The following is an 18,908-nucleotide window of genomic DNA, read 5'->3' as shown; positions in this document are numbered from 1 at the left end:
GGTGATCACGTCGGCCGAGTGGGGACAATGACCTGCGGCAGCTCTGGGGCAGCACAAAGCGCAGGCGGCTCCACACGTCCTGGTGCCAACACCCCAGGGTGCAGCACCCAGCACCCTGTCCTGGGGCCGTGGGACGGGAAAATCCCCCCAAGGGTCGTTCCGGAGCCCCTCGCTGCTCCTGCTGCCCCCATGGTGTCTCCTCTGGCACCAGCTGGAGGGACCACCTGCAATCACAGAGGTTTGGGTTGGGGGACCTTCCCAGCTCCCCAGTGCCCCCCCTGCCATGACAGGGACATCTTCACCAGCTCAGGGTGCTCAGAGCCCCGTCCAGCCTGGCCTGGGATGTCTCCAGGGATGGTTCAGCCACCACCTCTCTGCCCAACCTGGGCCAGGCTCTCACCACCCTCAGGGCAACAATTCCTTATATCCAGCCTCAATCTCCCTCCTTTAGTTTAACCCATCACCCCTTGTCCTGTCACAACAGGCCCTGCTCTAAAGTCTGTCCCCATCTTTCTCATGGGCCCCTTTTCAGTCCGGAAAGGCCGCACTAAGGTCTCCCCAGAGCTTCTCTTCTCCAGCTGAACACCTCAGCTCTCTCACCTGTCCCCAGCAGAGCTGTTCCAGCCTCGGGTCGTTCCTGGGGCTCCTCTGGCCCCTCTCCAGCAGCTCCATCAATTCCCATCAGTTCAGTCCCTTCCTCTGATGTGTCTGGAACACAGGTTCGCGGGGCTCAGGGTGTCAGTGGGGCCATCGGCGCAGCCCCAGGGACACCCCCACACCCAGCACCGCTGGGCTGGTGGCACCAATGTGTCCCTGCACCCCACAGCGTGGGCACACGCAGCACCGGCACGGCCCGGCCACACAGTGACATCGCTGCAAATGGAGCTTTATTGCACCCGCGGGCCCGGGGCTGCAAACCCGGCCTGGGACTGCAAACCCGGCCTGGGACTGCAAACCCGGCCTGGGGCTCTAAACCCAGCCCAGGGCTGCAAACCCAGCCTGGGGCTCTAAACCCAGCCTGGGGCTGCAAACTCTGCCCGGGGCTGCAAACCCAGCCCAGGGCTGCAAACCTGACCTGGGGCTGCAAACTCGGCCCGGGGCTGCAAACTCGGCCCGGGGCTGCAAACCTGACCCAGGGCTGCAAACCTGGCCTGGGGCTGCAAACCCGACCTGGGGCTGCAAACCCAATCCCGGGCTGCAAACCCGGCCTGGGGCTGCAAACCCAATCCCGGGCTGCAAACCTGGCCTGGGGCTGCAAATCCGGCCTGGGGTTGCAAACCCGACCCTGGGCTGCAAACCCAACCTGGGGCTGCAAATCCGGCCTGGGGCTGCAAACCTGATCTGGGGCTGCAAACCTGATCTGGGGCTGCAAACCTGATCTGGGGCTGCAAACCCAACCTGGGGCTGCAAACCCGGCCTAGGGCTGCAAACCTGATCAGGGTCTGCAAACCCAGCTTGGGACTGCAAACCCGGCCTGGGGCTGCAAACCCGGCCTGGGGCTGCAAACCCGGCCTGGGGCTGCAAACCCGGCCTGGGGCTGCAAACCCGACCCGGGACTCCAAACCCGGCCTGGGGCTGCAAACCCGGCCTGGGGCTGCAAACCTGATCTGGGGCTGCAAACCCGGCCTGGGGCTGCGAACCTGACCCAGGGCTGCAAACCTGGCCCAAGAGCTGCAAACCCGGCCCAAGAGCTGCAAACCCGATCTGGGACTGCAAACCCGGCCTGGGGCTGCAAACCCGGTCTGGGGCTGCAAACTCAACCCGGGGCTGCAAACCCGGCCTGGGTCTGCAAACCCAGCCTGAGGCTGCAAACCTGACCTGGGGCTGCAAACCTGACCTGGGGCTGCAAACCCAACCCGGGGCTGCAAACCCGGCCTGGGGCTGCAAACGTGGCCTGGGGCTGCAAACCCAACCCGGGGCTGCAAACCCGGCCCAAGAGCTGCAAACCTGATCTGGGGCTGCAAACCCGGCCTGGGGCTGCAAACCTGATCTGGGGCTGCAAACCCAGCCTGGGACTGCAAACCCGGCCTGGGGCTGCAAACCCGGCCTGGGGCTCCAAACCCGGCCTGGGGCTGCAAACCCAATCCCGGGCTGCAAACCCGGCCTGGGGCTGCAAACTCAACCCGGGGCTGCAAACCCGACCTGGGGCTGCAAACCCGGCCTGGAGCTGCAAACCCGACCTGGGGCTGCAAACCCAATCCCGGGCTGCAAACCCGGCCTGGGGCTGCAAACCTGACCTGGGGCTGCAAACCCGGCCTGGGGCTGCAAACCCGGCCTGGGGCTGCAAACCCAATCCCGGGCTGCAAACCCGGCCTGGGGCTGCAAACCTGACCTGGGGCTGCAAACCCGGCCTGGGGCTGCAAACCCGGCCTGGGGCTGCAAACCCAATCCCGGGCTGCAAACCCGGCCTGGGGCTGCAAACCTGACCTGGGGCTGCAAACCCAGCCTGGGGCTGCAAACCCGGCCTGGGGCTGCAAACCCGGCCTGGGGCTGCAAACCCAACCTGGGGCTGCAAACCTGATCCGGGGCTGAAAACCCAACCTGGGGCTGCAAACCCGGCCTGGAGCTGCGAACCCAACCCAGGACTGCAAACCTGGCCGAGAGCTGCAAACCCGATCCGGGGCTGCAAACCCGGCCTGGGACTGCAAACCCGGCCTGGAGCTGCAAACCCGGCCTGGGGCTGCAAACCCGGCCTGGCGCTGCAAACCCAGCCCAGGGCTGCAAACCCAGGCTGGGGCTGCAAATCCGGCCTGGGCCAGCGTGCGGTTCCTGTGGCCACAGCGGTGCCAACGTCCCAGACTTTGTACATGGTTGTGACTGCAAAATCCTCAGTTGAAGTCAATCTACATTGAAAGTTTTTAATTACCGACGAGACCTGTTTCAACCATCTGTCATGACAAGACTTGCAGATACATCCGCTCAGGTTTAGTGTGGTGGCCTGGGCTTTTGTTTGTTTAAAAACCAAATCATTTATGGAGTGGTTGTGTCATCTTCACCAGGTGTTTCTGGTAACTGGCAATGACAAGACTCGTCCTTCTAGGTTTTGCTTCTGGAAGGTGCTTTGGGCCACCTTTTGCGTTGCCCTGGTTGTTGGATTGCAGCTGGAGCTGATAACTGCACAGCCCAGCACCTGGGTTTCCAACCAGGAGTTGCCTCCGAGCAGCAGCCCCATGAACCCCACGTGCAGGCCCAGGGGGGCCCGTGGCGTTCAGGCCGGGATGAGCCCCGCAAGCAGCGGAATCAACTCCAGCCCCGTCCCCAAACCGCTCCGACGGACGTGACAGCTGCCCAGGCAGGCGGTCCCGCTCAGAGCCCCCCGGGAGAGGGCAGAACGGCTCCAGGAAAAGGAACTAAAACGCGCTGGGATCGGCGGTTGCCATCGCCGGGATGGGTGACGGTGACAGCGCAGCCGGCAGCCCTGGGCCGGGTGTCCCCATCGCCAGCCGGTCCTGTTTTCGGGGGGCTCTGGACAAGGCCGTGTGGCGATGCCGGGCTGCCATCAGGCCTCGGTGCCGCCGTGGGGCGGCGCGGCGAAGTCGCTGCCGGTCAGGGTGATGGTGAAGGGCACGTCGATGACGTCCCTGGCCGCGTCCCGCACGGTGCCCGCTCTCCAGGACTGCAGGGGCTGGGTGGCTTTCTGGAAGCGCTGGGGGTGGGCGAGGGTGAGCGGGGGCTGCCCCGAGGCCCCCAGCGTCACCATGGGAGGGGGCAGCGGGGACGGGGATGCCGGGGGGCTCAGACCCCACCGCGCCCGGCCCTTTGTATCTCCTGGGAAGGGTCAGCGTCACCCCCGTGCCATCACTGCTCCCTCGCTGCTCCCTCCTGCCCCAGCCCCAGCACTGGGGCAGCCCCTGCTCTGCCCCCTCTCCATCCCTGTCCCATCCCGGTCCCATGCCTGTCCCATTGCTGTTCCCGTCCCTGTCCCATCCCTGTCCCCATCCCTGTTCCATTGCTGTCCCCGTCCCTGTCCCATCCCTGTCCCCATCCCTGTCCCCATCCCCGTCCCATCCTTGTCCCCATCCCCATCCCTGTCCCATCCCCAACGCCATCCCCATCCCATCCCATCCCCATCCCATCCTCATCCCATCCCTGTCCCCATCCCCGTCCCATCCTTGTCCCCATCCCCATCCCTGTCCCATCCCTGACACCATCCCCATCCCATCCCTGTCCCATCCCCGTCCCATCCCATCCCATCCCTGTCCCCATCCCCATCCCCATCCCCATCCCATCCCTGTCCCACCCCCGACACCATCCCCATCCCACCCCTGTCCCATCCCCATCCCCGACACCATCCCCATCCCATCCCTGTCCCATCCCATCCCATCCCATCCCATCCCATCCCATCCCATCCCATCCCATCCCATCCCATCCCATTCCTGTCCCATCCCCATCCCCATCCCATCCCATCACTGTCCCCATCCCCATCCCATCCCTGTCCCGTCCCCATCCCCGTCCCCTGGCACACTCACATCGCTCAGCGTCCCCGACTCGCGGCCCAGGGCCAGCGCGGCGCCGAGCGGGATCTGCAGGCAGGGGAGGACGCCTATGCAGACGCCCAGGCTGGTGCCCCAGGCGGGGAACTCGTAGGAGCCGTAGCGCAGGGGTTTGCTGTACATGTCCAGGAAGGTGTAGATGAGCGTGAACTGCGGGGCAGAGCGCGCGGGAGCCGTGTGACGCTGCGGCACCGTGGGCCCGGGGATTTGGCCAGGACGGGCAATGTGGGGACCCCCAGGGACACCCCGGACTCCCCCCAGCCTGGCCCCCCCACCAGCCCCACGGCGCCCGGTGCTCACCAGCAGCAGGCACGGCGTGAAGAAGATCCAGCACAGCTTGAAGTAGCCCAGCAAGCGGCTGCACCAGGGCGGGCACCGGCAGATCATGTCCACAATGTCCCGGCAGAACTGGTCCACACCTGCGGGAGCCAGGGGAAGGGTCATGGCCGGGGACACGCTGGGTGCACCCCCCAGGCACCCGGGACACCCCGTCTGGGGCTGAGCTGGGCTGAGAATAGAGATCCCAGAACTCCAGAACGTCAGGGGTTGAAGGGCCCTGGAAAGCTCATCCAGTGCAATCCCCCATGGAGCAGGAACACCCAGCTGAGGTTCCACAGGAAGGGGTCCAGGCGGGTTTGAATGTCTGCAGAGAAGGAGACTCCACAGCCTCCCTGGGCAGCCTGGGCCAGGCTCTGACACCCTCACCAGGAACAAGTTTCTTCTCATGTTTAAATGGAACCTCCTGTGTTCCAGTTTGCACCCTTTGCCCCTTGTCCTGTCACTGGTTGTCACCCAGAAGAGCCTGGCTCCATCCTCCTGACACTGCCCCTTTCCATATTGATCCCCATGAATGAGTCCCCCCTCAGTCTCCTCTTGTCCAGCTCCAGAACCCCAGCTCCCTCAGCAGTGCTGGGTGCTGAACATCATCCACACAACCCCAGCATCCCAGGCTGGTTGTGCCCTCTGTAGATCCCCAGCCCCACTGCTCACCCATGGTCACAGAGCAGATCACCCAGGGTCACAGAGCAGATCACACAGGATCCCAGGCGGGTTTGAATGTCTCAGAGAAGGAGACTCCACACCCGCTCTGGGCAGCCTGGGCCAGGCTCTGGCACCTCCCAGCACACAAGGTTCTGCTCATGTTCACATGGAGCCTCCTGTGGTTCAGTCTGTGCCCGTTGCCCCTCACCCTGGCGCTGGGCACCACTGAACAGAGTCTGCTCCATCCTCTGACACCCACCCTGAGCTATTGATCATTGATCACATCCCTCTCAGCTTCTCTTCTCCAGCTCAGCAGCCCCAGCTCTCTCAGCCTTTCCTCACACAAAGATGCTCAGCGGGTGGAACCAGATCCCTCCAGCACGGGTTAAACTGCACCCACATCTCAGCATCTCCCCACGGGACTGAGCTGCGCGGGGCAGCAGGACGGGGGTAACCCCCTGCCCACCCCAGCTCCACGCTGCCCGCAGCTGCCCGTGCACCCACAGATCCACCGTTCGCCATGAGCCCTGCAGTGCTGAGCCCTGGGAGACCCGCAGTGCTGAGCCCTGGAGGTGCAGAGGAACCCGTGTCCCGCGTCCCCCGGCCACCCGCTCACCGTAGCAGAAGGTGATGCCCATGCACATGAAGAGGGCGACCACGATCAGCCCGAAGCCCGTGCTGTAGGTGTCGATGAGGGTGAACCAGAAGATGCCGCCCTGCGAGGTGGGGAGGGACGGGGTGAGCGCGGCAGGGGGTGCAGGACACCCCACCCCATGGATGGCAATGACACCTGGGACTGGGAACAGCCCCCCCTCCTCCCAGATGAAGGATCATAGAATCATTGTGGTTGGAAAAGCCCCTCAAGCTCATCGAGTCCAACCATAACCCACCCTGTCCCTGCCCCATGTCCTGAGAACCTCATGTCCGTCTGTCCAGCCCTCCAGGGATGGTGACTCCAGCACTGCCCTGGGCAGCCTGTTCTGCACTGGAGGGCAGGGGGGGCCGGTTCTGGTCCCCGTCCTCCCCCTGTCAGCTCCCTGAGGGTGCCGCTGGGCGCAGGGACCCCGTACCTGGGTGACCAGCAGGAGCCCCAGCAGGAAGAAAGAGACGCAGAGGACACCCAGCAGCGCCGTCTTCCTCCTCCAGCTGCGCAGGGCGGGGAACTCGTCCAGGATGGCCGTGGTGATGCCCTCGATGTTCCCGAACTGCGGGACGGGGACGTCAGTGTGGGGTGTCCTGGTCCTGCCTCCCTCGGGATGGTGCTCACAGAGGGGACTTTGCAGGACACTGTCCCCACAGGCATCCCCATCCCCAGGACACCTGGGCAAACCCAAACCCAGTGCCGCTGGGACGTGGCTGCATCCCAGCCCCATGTCCTCGGGTGCACCCCATACACATGGGGCTGTGAAGCCCCTGCTCCAGCACCATCCTCATCCTCCAGGCCCAGGCACACTGTGCCAGTTGTACACCCGAGACGGGGGTACCTGGCACCCTAAGGCACCCTAAGGCACAGGGCAGGACATGGGGCTGCCCGAGGTGACAATCACCAGAGTGTCCACTCCCAGGGTGATCAGCATCAGGAAGAAGAGGATGGACCAGAACGGGGAGCCGGGCAGCAGGGACAGGGCCTCAGGGTACGCCACGAACGCCAGCCCAGGACCTGTGGAGACACGGGGGGAATCACCAAATCACAGGGTCATTTGGGTTGGAAAAGCCCCTCAAGATCATGGAGTCCAACCACAACCCACCCCCAGCACTGCCCCATGTCCTGAGAACCTCATGTCCGTCTGTCCAGCCCTCCAGGGATGGTGACTCCAGCACTGCCCTGGGCAGCCTGTTCCAATGCCCCACAGCCCTTTGGGGAAGCAATTGTTCCCAGATCCAACCTCAACCTCCCCTGGGCAACTTGAGGCCGTTTCCTCTGCTCCTGGCGCTTGTTCCTGGGGAGCAGAGCCCGACCCCCCTGGCTCCAAGCTCCTTTCAGGCAGTTGCAGGAAGCGTGAATGGACACGTCATGGTGAGACGGGCCAAGTGCAGCTGGATGTGAGCTCAACTGCAGCCCCGTGTCCCTGTCCCAGCACAGGGCACCGGGATGTCCCCAGGCACAGCCCTGCATGGGTCCCCTCCCTGAGCCCACACCTGAGTCGACAACGCTGCCCACGGGGACCTCTTTCCTCCAGGCCATGTGCCCCAGCACCGAGAAGATGGCGAAGCCGGCGAAGAAGCTGGTGCAGCAGTTCCCGACGGTGATGATCAAGGTGTCCCTGCCGGGAGGGGGTCCCAGCCCCACGCTCATGACGTGAGGATGGAGATGTGGGCATCCCCACGGGCCGTGGGGCTCAGCCCCCCCCAATGTGTGCCCCAACAGCCCGAGTCCCCTATGTCCCCTGAGTCCCCTATGTCCCCCATGTCCCCTGTGCTCACCGGATGACGTTGTTGTCAAACCTGTTGTAGGAGGCCATGGAGAGCAGCCCCCCGAAGCCAATGCCCAGGGAGTAGAAGATCTGCGAGGCTGCATCGCTCCACACCTGGGAGAGGACGGACCGGGGGCTGCAGGACCCTGGGCTGGGGGTGTCGCTGCCCCCGGGGACCCCGCGGGGTTACCTGTGCGCTCTGCAGCCGGCTCCAGTCCGAGGACAGGTAGAAGCGCACGCCGTCGAGGGAGCCGTCCAGCGTGGCCCCCCGGATGATGAGGATGAGGATGACGAGGTAGGGGAAGGTGGCGGTGAAGTAAACAACCTGTGCGGGGCATGGCTGGCTCAGCCCCACTCCACCAGCACCGCCGCCCCCCGCACCGCATGTAACCCGCACACCCCGCGTACCCCCCGCACCCCGCGTACCCCCCGCATCCCGCACCTTGCCCGAGCTGCGGATGCCCTTCAGCAGGCAGAGGAAGAGGAGGGTCCAGGCTGCCAGCAGGCACAGGGCAAGGGGCCAGCGCACGGGGCCGGGGTCCCCCAGGCCGGAGCTGTGTGTCACCCCCAGCACTCGATCCCTGCGGGGACACGGGGCGGTGGGATGGGGACACGAGGTGCCCTCGTCAGCTCCACGGTGTCCTCAGCCATCCCTCCGCTCTTCACGAAGCCCCTGGTGTCACTGAGCGCTGCCCGGGGAGGCAGCCCTGGGGACCTGGGGAGGTGACCCCCAGGCGCGGCAGGGAACACGGGTGGGGGCCACACGTCGATGCCGCTGCGCAGGGACTCACTTCCAGAAAAGCTCGCTGGCGCTGACCCAGCCGGCGCTCACAAACGCGTTCTGCAACACACGGCCCCAGCGGGTCACCGTCACCACCACCGTCCCCAGTGTCCCCCAGGCCCTCCTGCTGCAGCTCCCAGCAGAAACCACCCCACGGTCCAGCCCCACATGGGCACAGACCCCACGGTGCCACCACCCCAGGACACCGACCTGGCAGTGGTTCCTGTTGCTGGGGGCGCTGCAGGACCAGGGCAGGGGGCTCCGGAAGGAGGAGCCCAGGTAGTAGAAAGCCCAAGCGATGATGACGTTGTAGTAGAGGGACACCAGGGAGGACACGATCAGCATGGCGACGCCAACACCTGCACCGGGAGAGGGGGTGACACCCTGCGGACCCCCGGCACCGGTCCCGGGGGTGGAGGGGTGGTGGGGACCTGCCCAGGAACTCAGGGTCCTGGCAGATGTGGGGTGGGAAGGAGAGGATCCCCCAGTCCCACCTCTCAGGAGTGGGCAGCACTTCCAGACGGTGATGGGCCCCGCGGCCCCGTACTGGCCCAGGCTCAGCTCCATCAGGAAGAGCGGCAGCCCCGTCACCAGCAGCATGATGAAGTAGGGGATGAGGAACACACCTGGGAGGAGGAGAGGGGCAGCAGGTCAGGGGGACGGATGGCACCACGGACAGACGTGTGTGGTTTGGGCTTGCTCTGGGGACACGTGTCTGGGTGGGACATGGTGGAGCAGGGAAGGTCTCCATCCCAGAGGCATCCCCAGCAGACAAGTCAATTAGTGAAGTGTTTCAAATGGAAAAGACCTTTGAGATCATCTAATCCAACCATTAACCTCCACTGCCAAATCCACCACTGCTTCATGTCCTGAGAACCTCATGTCCGTCTGTCCAGCCCTCCAGGGCTGGTGACTCCAGCACTGCCCTGGGCAGCCTGTTCCAATGCCCCACAGCCCTTTGGGGAAGAAATTGTTCCCCAGATCCAACCTCAACCTCCCCTGGGCAACTTGAGGCCGTTTCCTCTGGTACTCATGAGTTCCTCAGAAGACCCACGGTGAGGACGTGAGTGGGGAGCTGGGGGGAACCCACTGGTCCTGGTTGGGCTGGGTGATGGGAGCAGCACTGGGGTGCAGCCGTGGGTGCTGCAGCAGTGCTAAGGGATGAGGGATGCTTATTAATGTTTATAAATATATAAAGGGTGAGTGCCATGAGAATGGAGCCAGGCTCTTCTCAGTGGCAAACAATGATAGGACAAGGGGCAATGGGATCAAGCTGGAACACAAGAGGTTCCACTTAAATTTGAGAAAAAACTTCTTCATGGTGAGGGTGTCAGAGCCTGGCCCAGGCTGCCCAGGGAGGTTGTGGAGTCTCCTTCTCTGCAGACATTCAAACCCGCCTGGACACCTTCCTGTGGAACCTCAGCTGGGTGTTCCTGCTCCATGGGGGGATTGCACTGGATGAGCTTTCAAGGTCCCTTCCAATCCCAAACATACTGTGATACTGTGATGCTAAGGGATGAAGGATGCTGAGGGATGAGAGATGAGGGATGTTGAGGGATGCTGAGGGATGAAGGATGCTGAGGGATGAGGGATGTTGAGGGACGAGAGATACTGAGGGATGAGGGATGTTGAGGGATGCTGAGGGATAAGGGATGCTGAAGGATGCTGAGAGATGAAGGATGCTGAGAGATGCTGAGGGATGAGGGATGCTGAGGGATGAAGGATGCTGAAGGATGAGGGATGCTGAGGGATGCTGAGGGATGCTGAGGGATGAGGGATTCTCAGTGCTGCCAGATGCTCAGAGCCTTGGGATGCTCAGAGCCCGGGACGTGCCTGCAGCAGACCCCAGTGCTCTGTTTGTCAACACGCTGTCTTCCACCTTCACCAACTGCCTTCTCTGCAGAGGAACCCTGCTCCTCGCAGCCTCAGCCAGGCAGAATCTGTGCTGCAAAAGGACATTTTCCAGGGAAGAAACCGGCATTTCCCAGCTGGCAGCGGCTGCAGCCCAAGCCCATCGTCTCCCGCCGCCGTTCCCCGCAGTGGAGCAGCTCCCAGCCGCGATGGCAGATCCAGACCCACAGCCTGGCCAGCAGACCAGATACAGGGCTGGCTGCTCATTAGCTGGGCGCTCATTAGCGCAGTGCTGGGGGAGTTTGCCTCCACATCTGTGCACGCGTGGGGCAGCAGCAGCTCCGGCAGAGGCTCCACAGGGCTCAGCCTGGGGACGAGGGCACCACGGCGGGGACATTGGGGACCATGGTGGGGACATCGGGGACTCCTGCTCGACTGCTCGGGGAGGCCGAGCGAGTGGGGACAATGCTTGTGGGGCCAGGGGACCGAGGCGGGGCAGCGTGTTGCTGCTCTGCCTGTGACACTGGGACACGATGGCTCAGGCTGCTTTGCTGCGGGGACAACGTGTCCCCAAGCGCTGGCACTGCAGGGGTGTTCTGAGCACAAAGCTCCAACCGCCCCAGCTCCGCGGCTTTGGGATAAACCCCCCACACTGCCTTTCTCCCCATCCCCATCCCTTTGGATGGGGGGCCAGGGGCAGCAGCTCCCCCTGAACCCCTATTTCTCTTGCTGGCCCAAAGTCCCTTTGGCTGACACTGCCACAGGGTGGCAGGGATCGTGTCCCTGTCCCCATGGGTGCCCGGGAGTGACCACGGGCAGCAGTGACATCCAGTGGCGAGCACGCCGGTCACTGCGGGGTGACGCACCCGCCAGGCTCCCGCAGCACAGCCCGTGTCCCCAGGGCACCTGGTGGCAGCTGCTCTGGCTCCCGCTGAGCAGCGCGTCTCCATCCCCTTTGTCCCCATCCCCAGCACTGGTGCTGCCACCAGCTCTGGCTTTGCACCTTGTGGGACGGAGAAGACGCTTCCCCGGGGATCTGTGGCCGCCCCAGCCCCAGTGCGGGCTCAGCCACCCCAGTGAGGGCTCAGCCGCCCCGTCACACCGCAGCAAACCCTGTCCAGAGGGCCAAATTCCTGTGGTGAGGCTGGGGGCAAAGCTCAGCACAGCCCAGCCCTGGCTCATCGCTGGAACAACCGAAAGGAGCTTGGAGCCGGGGGGGTCGGGCTCTGCTCCCCAGGAACAAGCGCCAGGAGCAGAGGAAACGGCCTCAAGTTGCGCCAGGGGAGGTTGAGGTTGGATGTGGGGAACAATTTCTTCCCCAAAGGGCTGTGGGGCATTGGAACAGGCTGCCCAGGGCAGTGCTGGAGTCACCAGCCCTGGAGGGCTGGACAGACGGACAGGAGGTTCTCAGAACATGGGGCAGGGACAGGGCTGGGAAACGGTTGGACTCGATGAGCTTGAGGGGTTTTTCCAACCCAAATGACCCTGTGACTCTAAGACACCAGCTCAGCAGGACGCTGTGGGGCTGGGGACAGCCGGGTGTGTGGCACAGTTTTGGGGGACTGTGGAGCACTGGTTGGGGTCCCACAGCCTGGGTCCCACGCTCAGGTGCTGCTGCCACCACACGAGCACAGCAGCCACCAGGCCGTGCCCCGGACATGTGGTGCAGCCCATCAGCAAATGAGTTCTGTTACAGGGGTTTAAGGAGCAGCCATGGGGCAAAGGAGAGATCACCAGTTTAACTGGGCAGACTGGAAGGAACGTAGAGAACCGGTGCAGTAGAAGGTCGGTTGTGGGGTCCCTGCAGCCCATGGAGCACCGGGGAGCCCAGGGCAGCAGCCGGGGCAGGTGGTGACGATTCCTGGTGAGGGAAACGGGGGTCAGGGCACAGCACAGCTGGCAGGGCCGGTCAGGAGGGGGGAGGCCAGACACGAGGGAGCAATTGTGGCCCTGAGTGTGGTAAGAGCCTGGCCCAAGTTGGCCAGAGAGGTGGTGGCTGAACCATCCCTGGAGACATCCCAGGCCAGGCTGGACGGGGCTCTGAGCACCCTGAGCTGGTGAAGATGTCCCTGTCATGGCAGGGGGACTGGGGAGCTGGGAAGGTCCCTCAACCCAAACCTCTGTGATTCCAGGTGGTCCCTCCAGCTGGTGCAAGAGGAGACGCCATCGGGGCAGCAGGAGCAGCGAGGGGCTCCGGAACGGCCCTTGGGGGGACTTTGCCATCCCACGGCCCCAGGACATGCGCTGCACCCTGGGGTGTTGGCACCAGGACGTGCGGAGCCGCCTGCACTTTGTCCTGCCCCGGAGCTGCCGCAGGTCATTGCCCCCGCTTGGCCGACGTCCCGGGCGCTCCTGCCTGGCTGCGTTGGGTTTGTCATGGACGGCACCTCTGCGCGCGATGCACAAAGCTCAGAGCGGCACAGCACCCAGTGTTCCCAGCTGCGGGGTCTGGCAGAGCTGCTGGGGGTCACCGCCTTTCTGGCCAAGCCCTGCTTCTCGGGGGGCAGAGATGCTGTGCAGGGGGCTCTGCCTGGCGGCAGCTCTTCTGTACCCAAAGCAGGCAGGACGGTGCTCAGGGCTCACTCCAGAGCTGAGGCATCACTGGGCTACACAGGGCGGCCCCAGCAGGAGCAGAACTTCCCCGGCACAGACATGGGGAGATGCTGTGAACTCCTAAAGTGTCCTCACAGCAGATTCGAGTGCTGGTGTCCATAGAATCATTTTGGTTGGAAAAGCCGCTCAAGCTCATGGAGTCCAACCATAACCCACCTCTGGCGCTGCCCATGTCCTGAGAACCTCCTGTCCGTCTGTCCAGCCCTCCAGGGATGGTGACTCCAGCACTGCCCTGGGCAGCCTGTTCCAATGCCCCACAGCCCTTTGGGGAAGAAATTGTTCCCACATCCAACCTCAACCTCCCCTGGCGCAACTTGAGGCCGTTTCCTCTGCTCCTGGCGCTTGTTCCTGGGGAGCAGAGCCCGACCCCCCTGGCTCCAAGCTCCTTTCAGGCAGTTCAGAGATCAGAAGGTCTCCCCTCAGCTCCTGTTCTCCAGCTGAACCCCCCAGGTCCCTCAGCCGCTCCCATCACACTTGTGCTCCAGCCCCTCATCAGCTCCGTTCCCTTCCCTCCACTCGCTCCAGCACCCCAAGGCCTTTCTTGGAGTGAGGGGCTCAGAGCCGCCCCCAGGATTCATGGTGCAACACAAGACCCAGGTGAGCAACACTAGTCCCCAAACCCCTGAAATCTCCATGTTTTCTGTCCCCCGCACTGTCTCGTTGTCCCTCTCCATCCTCCTGCTCTCCATCGAGGAGAAGGGAGGGAGAGGGGAAGGGGAAGGGGAAGGGGAAGGGGAATGGAAAGGGGAAGGAGAAGGGGAAGGAGAAGGGGAAGGGGAAGGAGAAGGGGAAGGGGAAGGAGAAGGGGAAGGGGAATGGAAAGGGGAAGGAGAAGGGGAAGGGGAAGGGGAAGGGGAAGGAGAAGGGGAAGGGGAAGGAGAAGGAGAAGGGGAAGTGGAAGGGGAAGGGGAAGGGAAAGAGGAAAGGGAAAGGGAAAGGGAAAGGGAAAGGGAAAGGGAAAGGGAAAGGGAAAGGGAAAGGGAAAGGGAAAGAAAAGGGAAAGGATGCGTCTGCTCTGTTGTGGCCCCACCTCCTCCGTTGCGGTAGCACAGGTAGGGGAAGCGCCAGACGTTGCCCAGCCCCACGCAGTAGCCCAGGCAGGACAGCAGGAAGTCGTATTTGCCAGCCCAGGTCTCCCGGAGAGGGCTGGGGTCCGGGGTCTCGGGCTGGGCCGGGGGTCCTGGCCAGGGCTGGTTGGTGGGGTCGGTGGTGGGACCCTCCATCTGGAAGATGTTGACCTGCGAGGGGAGCACAGCGGCAGGACGGGCTGGTCAGAGGCTGCAGACCCCCACAGCTCCTCAGCAGGGCCGGGCACGGCCAAGCTCCCCATGAAAAACCACCTGGTCCTCCAAGCAGTTCTGGGGTCTCCCTGAAACCTGACCAGGGGACCCCATGGTGGGCTGAGCTCGAGCTGGTCTAGAGCTCCGTGTCCCAGCGCTCTGGGCAGAATCCCCATGGTGTGGAAGTCACCAGCCCTGATGGGTTCCCATCTCTGCTCTTTGGTGCACCCAAGGGCTGCCTGTGCACAGGGACTGTCTGGATCAGCACCCCAGCACCCAGCCCTGCGTGGAGAAGAGGAGGGGGGTGCAGGGGGGCTCCCCACTGCTTATAGAATCACCAGGTCATAGAATTATTTTGTTTGGAATTGACGCTCAAGCTCACTGAGTCCACCCATCCCCCAGCCCTGGCACTGCCCCGTGTCCTGAGAACCTCCTGTCCGTCTGTCCAGCCCTCCAGGGCTGGTGACTCCAGCACTGCCCTGGGCAGCCTGTTCCAATGCCCCACAGCCCTTTGGGGAAGAAATTGTTCCCAGATCCAACCTCAACCTCCCCTGGCGCAACTTGAGGCCGTTTCCTCTGCTCCTGGCGCTTGTTCCTGGGGAGCAGAGCCCGACCCCCCTGGCTCCACGCTTCTTCCAGGCAGTTGCAGACAATGGTGTGCTCAACAGACCCCTCCTGCCCAGCGTCTCCGAGGTTGGGGGGGGACTTCCAGCTCCCACCTTCACCAGGGTCTTGCGCCCTGCTCAGCCAGGGGACCCATGAGCAAGGGCTGGAGCCATCGGCTCACACTGCCCGGCCTGGCAAGTGGACACCTGGTGCCATGTGGACCATGGGGATCACTAAAGGGGGCACCAGCAGGGCAGGGGGGCTCATACCTCTCACCAGCCCCAGAGCCTGCACCCTGACATGCCGGTGTCTCTGCTGAAGGGGGATGCGCACAGTGGGGACAGACGGAACACGGACATTGTGCCTCGTTTGCTATTATCCAGTGGGAGCCAAGGGCTCAGAGAACCCCAGAATCACTGATGGTTTGGGTTGGAGGGACGTCCAAAGGTCATCTAATCCCACCTCTGCCATGACAGGGACATCTTCACCAGCTCAGGGTGCTCAGAGCCCCGTCCAGCCTGGCCTGGGATGTCTCCAGGGATGGTTCAGCCACCACCTCTCTGCCCAACCTGGGCCAGGCTCTCACCACCCTCAGGGCAACAATTTCTTCCTCATGTCCAGCCTGGATGTCCCTCCTTCAGTTTAACCCATCACCCCTTGTCCTGTCACAACAGGCCCCGCTAACGCGAGGCCAGGGCAGCTGCTCCGCTCCCAGGCTCGGTCGCCAGCACCGCAGGGACCTGCAAGGGCCGCAGCCCCGGCCGTGCCTCAGTTTCCCCGCCGTGGGAGAGGGGCCGCTCGGGGCGGAGGAACATGGTGGCTCGGCCGTGAGGCAGCGCTGTGATTCACAGACCACAAAGCCAGACGAGCCGCTGAGCTCAGGCCTGAGCTCAACACAACGCCAGCCCAGGCTTCGCTCCCGCTGCAGCCTGACGGTTTATTTCAGAAAAGGCTCCAGTTTTGGATGAATTTAAACACGCCCCCGGGCCGCAGGGCCTCTCCCCAGGTTTGAGGGGGCCGATCCAGCGCTCACTCGTCCTGCAGAGCACCCTTTTCCTCAACCACCACTCTCCCTCGACAACAGCGTGGGTCACGGGGAGAGCAATCTGCAAACCCCGGCCAAACGGGAGCCCAAACGGGCTCCAGAGGCTGCGGAAACCCCGAAACCCAGCACATTCCCCATCCTCACCCCTTATTCCCAGCGCCGCGGGCAGCAGGGCCGCTCGCCGGAGATGCAACCTCGTGCCTCACGGCCTGGTAGCGCCCGGGGTCCCCCCGACACCGGCATTTTGGGGCTGCTCAGAGGTGACAGCACCTTGGCCACACCGAGATGTCTGCACAAAGTCCCCGGGTGCAGTCCCCAGCACCCGATCCGAGGGGACTGGGTTTGGCCCCTGTCAAACCAGGGTGAGACTCCCCAGCAGTGTTGGCTCCCGGTCACCCGACCCCAGGTGCAGATTAACGGCGCCATCGGCCGCAGGGACACTCCTGGCCTCTGGCACAGTGTCCCCGCTGCCTGTCCTCCCAGACCCGGCTGTGACAACAGGGCAGAGCTGCCTGGCGTGTTTGCAGGATCAGCGGGGACAGGCCCGACCCAGCGAGCCCTGCTGATCCCGCCGAGCTGTGATATGGGTGCCCTGTGCCCCAGCAGCGCCTGCTGTCCCCACACCTCCTGGGCTTCCCCTGGCAGTGTCCCCGTCCCCCACTGCCCAGCGCAATGGAAAGGTGGTTGTATAATAACTGCTTACAAAGGGCCAGACCACCCATCTCCTGCTGCGTTGAGCACAGGAGGTGATGAATCGCAGAATAATTTGGGTTGAAGGACCTTCCCAGTCCCCCAGTGCCCCCCCTGCCATGACAGGGACATCTTCACCAGCTCAGGGTGCTCAGAGCCTGATGCCTCCAGGGATGGTTCATCCACCACCTCTCTGCCCAACCTGGGCCAGGCTCTCACCACCCTCAGGACAACAATTTCTTCCTCATGTCCAGCCTGAATCTCCCTCCTTTAGTTTAACCCATCACCCCTTGTCCTGTCACAACAGGCCCTGCTCTAAAGTCTGTCCCCATCTTTCTCATCAGCCCCTTCTAAGTCTGGCTGTGTGCAGCACCTTCCCTGGGGCGGTCAGTGAGGATGGACAGGAGTTTAAACACTACCAGGGAAGAACAGCAAAGCTGCCACAGGACAGCCCAAGGTTTCCAGGACAAATCTCCTGTCCCAGGACACTGCTTTTGCCCTTTCCCCGTGGGGCTGCTTTGCTCGCACACCCACAACGTCCCGGCACGGGGCAGTTATGGCCGTTATCACCCCACCCGTTTCCAATCAGGCTTTATAGTCCTGGCAGCAGGGGAGGGAAATTCCCCGACAAGCCCGTCTGGCTCGGCAGGACCTGCTGCCCCCACCCCAAACGCTGCCAAACGTGGCGGGGGTCTGGGGAAGGGAAGGGAAGATGCGGCTGAGGAGGAGCGAGGCTGGGCAGCCTTCGGCCTCACCGCTCTCTCCCTGCTCCCCGTGGGGACACGAGGGCTCCCACCCAGCCAGTGTCACCGCAGAGCAACCAGCGCTGTCACTGTGAGCCTGGCGTGTGTCCCCACGTCCTGCACCTCAGCAGGACCACAGCCCCCCTGGGCCAGACGGCAGGGGCAGCCCCGTCTCTCCACAATCCGTGTGCCCCACACTGGGGTTACATGGGAGCTGTGACCCCCTCCTTGGCTTCCCTGTCCCCCGGCAGGGAATGTGCCCTGGTCACCCCACTGCCCCACAGTGACCTGTGGGACGAGCCATCAGTGAGCGGTGGGTCCCCCTGTCCTTCGCAGAGACGTTCTGACCTCTGAAAAGCACCAGCCCCCCACTTTCCCTGGAGAGGCCCCGATGTCACCAGGCACAGCCTCCCCAGAGCCCCCTGGGTGGGTGGGAGACCCATCCCGTGCCCAAGGGGACACCGCGCTCCGGCCGCTTTGTGCACCCCAAGAAATCCCAGCAGCTCCAGCAAACCGCAGCCACAGGGCAAACTGCAAGGGGGGGTCAGTGGTGGAGAAAACCCCACAGTGGTGGAGAAAACCCCACAGTTGAGGGACGGCAGGAAGAACCCAGTCTGGCTGTCACCTCGGCACGTGGGTGCCCAAGGGACAACATGCTGTGGAACCCCGGTGGGATCAGACATCCCAGTGCTGCTCCCACCACAGCTGGGGCTCACTGGGGGGTCCCAGCAGGACCAGTCGCAACAGGGCTGTGGAGGTGACCTGCGCCGGGGGGTCCCCAGCACCGGGGGGTCCTGCGGCCGGGACAGGGCAGCGCAGGGCAGGGCAGACACGTCCCCTCGGGTCCCCGCTCCTACCGTGGGCTCCATGGGTGTGGCGGGGGCCGGGGGCCCTGGCGTGTCGGGGTGCCCGGTGCACGGCATTTCCTGCTCGGCGGGAGGGAGGGACGGGCACACGCGCTCACCTGCGCCAGGTGCAGCTCCGCCCCGGCCGAACCTGGACCCAGGGTGCGGGATCGGCTGCCCTGGGGTCCCTGTGAGCCCCCCCAGAGCCCACAGCCCCCGGCAAACTGCTGATCCCACCTGCTTTTGCAGCCAGGAGGGAGCGGAGGCGTCGGTCCCGCACAGCGCGAGTTCTGGGGACACAGGTGACACGGGAGCCGTTGCTCGGCACAGAGTGTGTGCTGGGGTGGCCTCTCTCAGCACCAAACCCTTCCCTGGGCCGTGGTTCTGTGCTGGGCTCCCATGGCACCCATGGCTGAGCCCGGTGCACCCCCAGCCGCGTCCCCCACCGCACGGGCACCGGGACACCGGGGCTGTGGCACCACCGACGCGTCTGGTCCTCATCCTGCTACAGAGCTGTGTGAGGGGCAGACAAGGGTGCTGGACTCCCCACCCAGTGCTGCAGACCA

The 18,908-nt window shown here is 63.9% G+C and overlaps 1 protein-coding gene across 1 annotated transcript; it reads right to left on the bottom strand.

Moving 5' to 3' along the window:
- Positions 1–2,924: 2,924 nt before the first annotated feature.
- LOC136099834 (sodium-dependent proline transporter-like) lies at positions 2,925–18,420 on the bottom strand. Its single transcript, XM_065834442.2, has 15 exons — positions 18,355–18,420; positions 14,164–14,371; positions 9,164–9,295; positions 8,880–9,028; positions 8,680–8,729; positions 8,331–8,469; positions 8,079–8,213; positions 7,899–8,002; positions 7,614–7,738; positions 7,022–7,134; positions 6,545–6,679; positions 6,091–6,190; positions 4,794–4,912; positions 4,470–4,643; positions 2,925–3,646 (listed from the first exon to the last, which is right to left on the bottom strand). The coding sequence occupies exons 1-15, from the start codon at positions 18,418–18,420 to the stop codon at positions 3,500–3,502; spliced, it is 1,896 nt and encodes a 631-aa protein (XP_065690514.1). The 3' UTR covers positions 2,925–3,499.
- Positions 18,421–18,908: the final 488 nt, after the last annotated feature.

The sequence above is a fragment of the Patagioenas fasciata genome, chromosome 1 (assembly GCF_037038585.1).
Source record: "Patagioenas fasciata isolate bPatFas1 chromosome 1, bPatFas1.hap1, whole genome shotgun sequence".
NCBI lineage: Eukaryota > Metazoa > Chordata > Aves > Columbiformes > Columbidae > Patagioenas > Patagioenas fasciata.
This window is presented reverse-complemented; position numbering and strand designations above follow the sequence as displayed.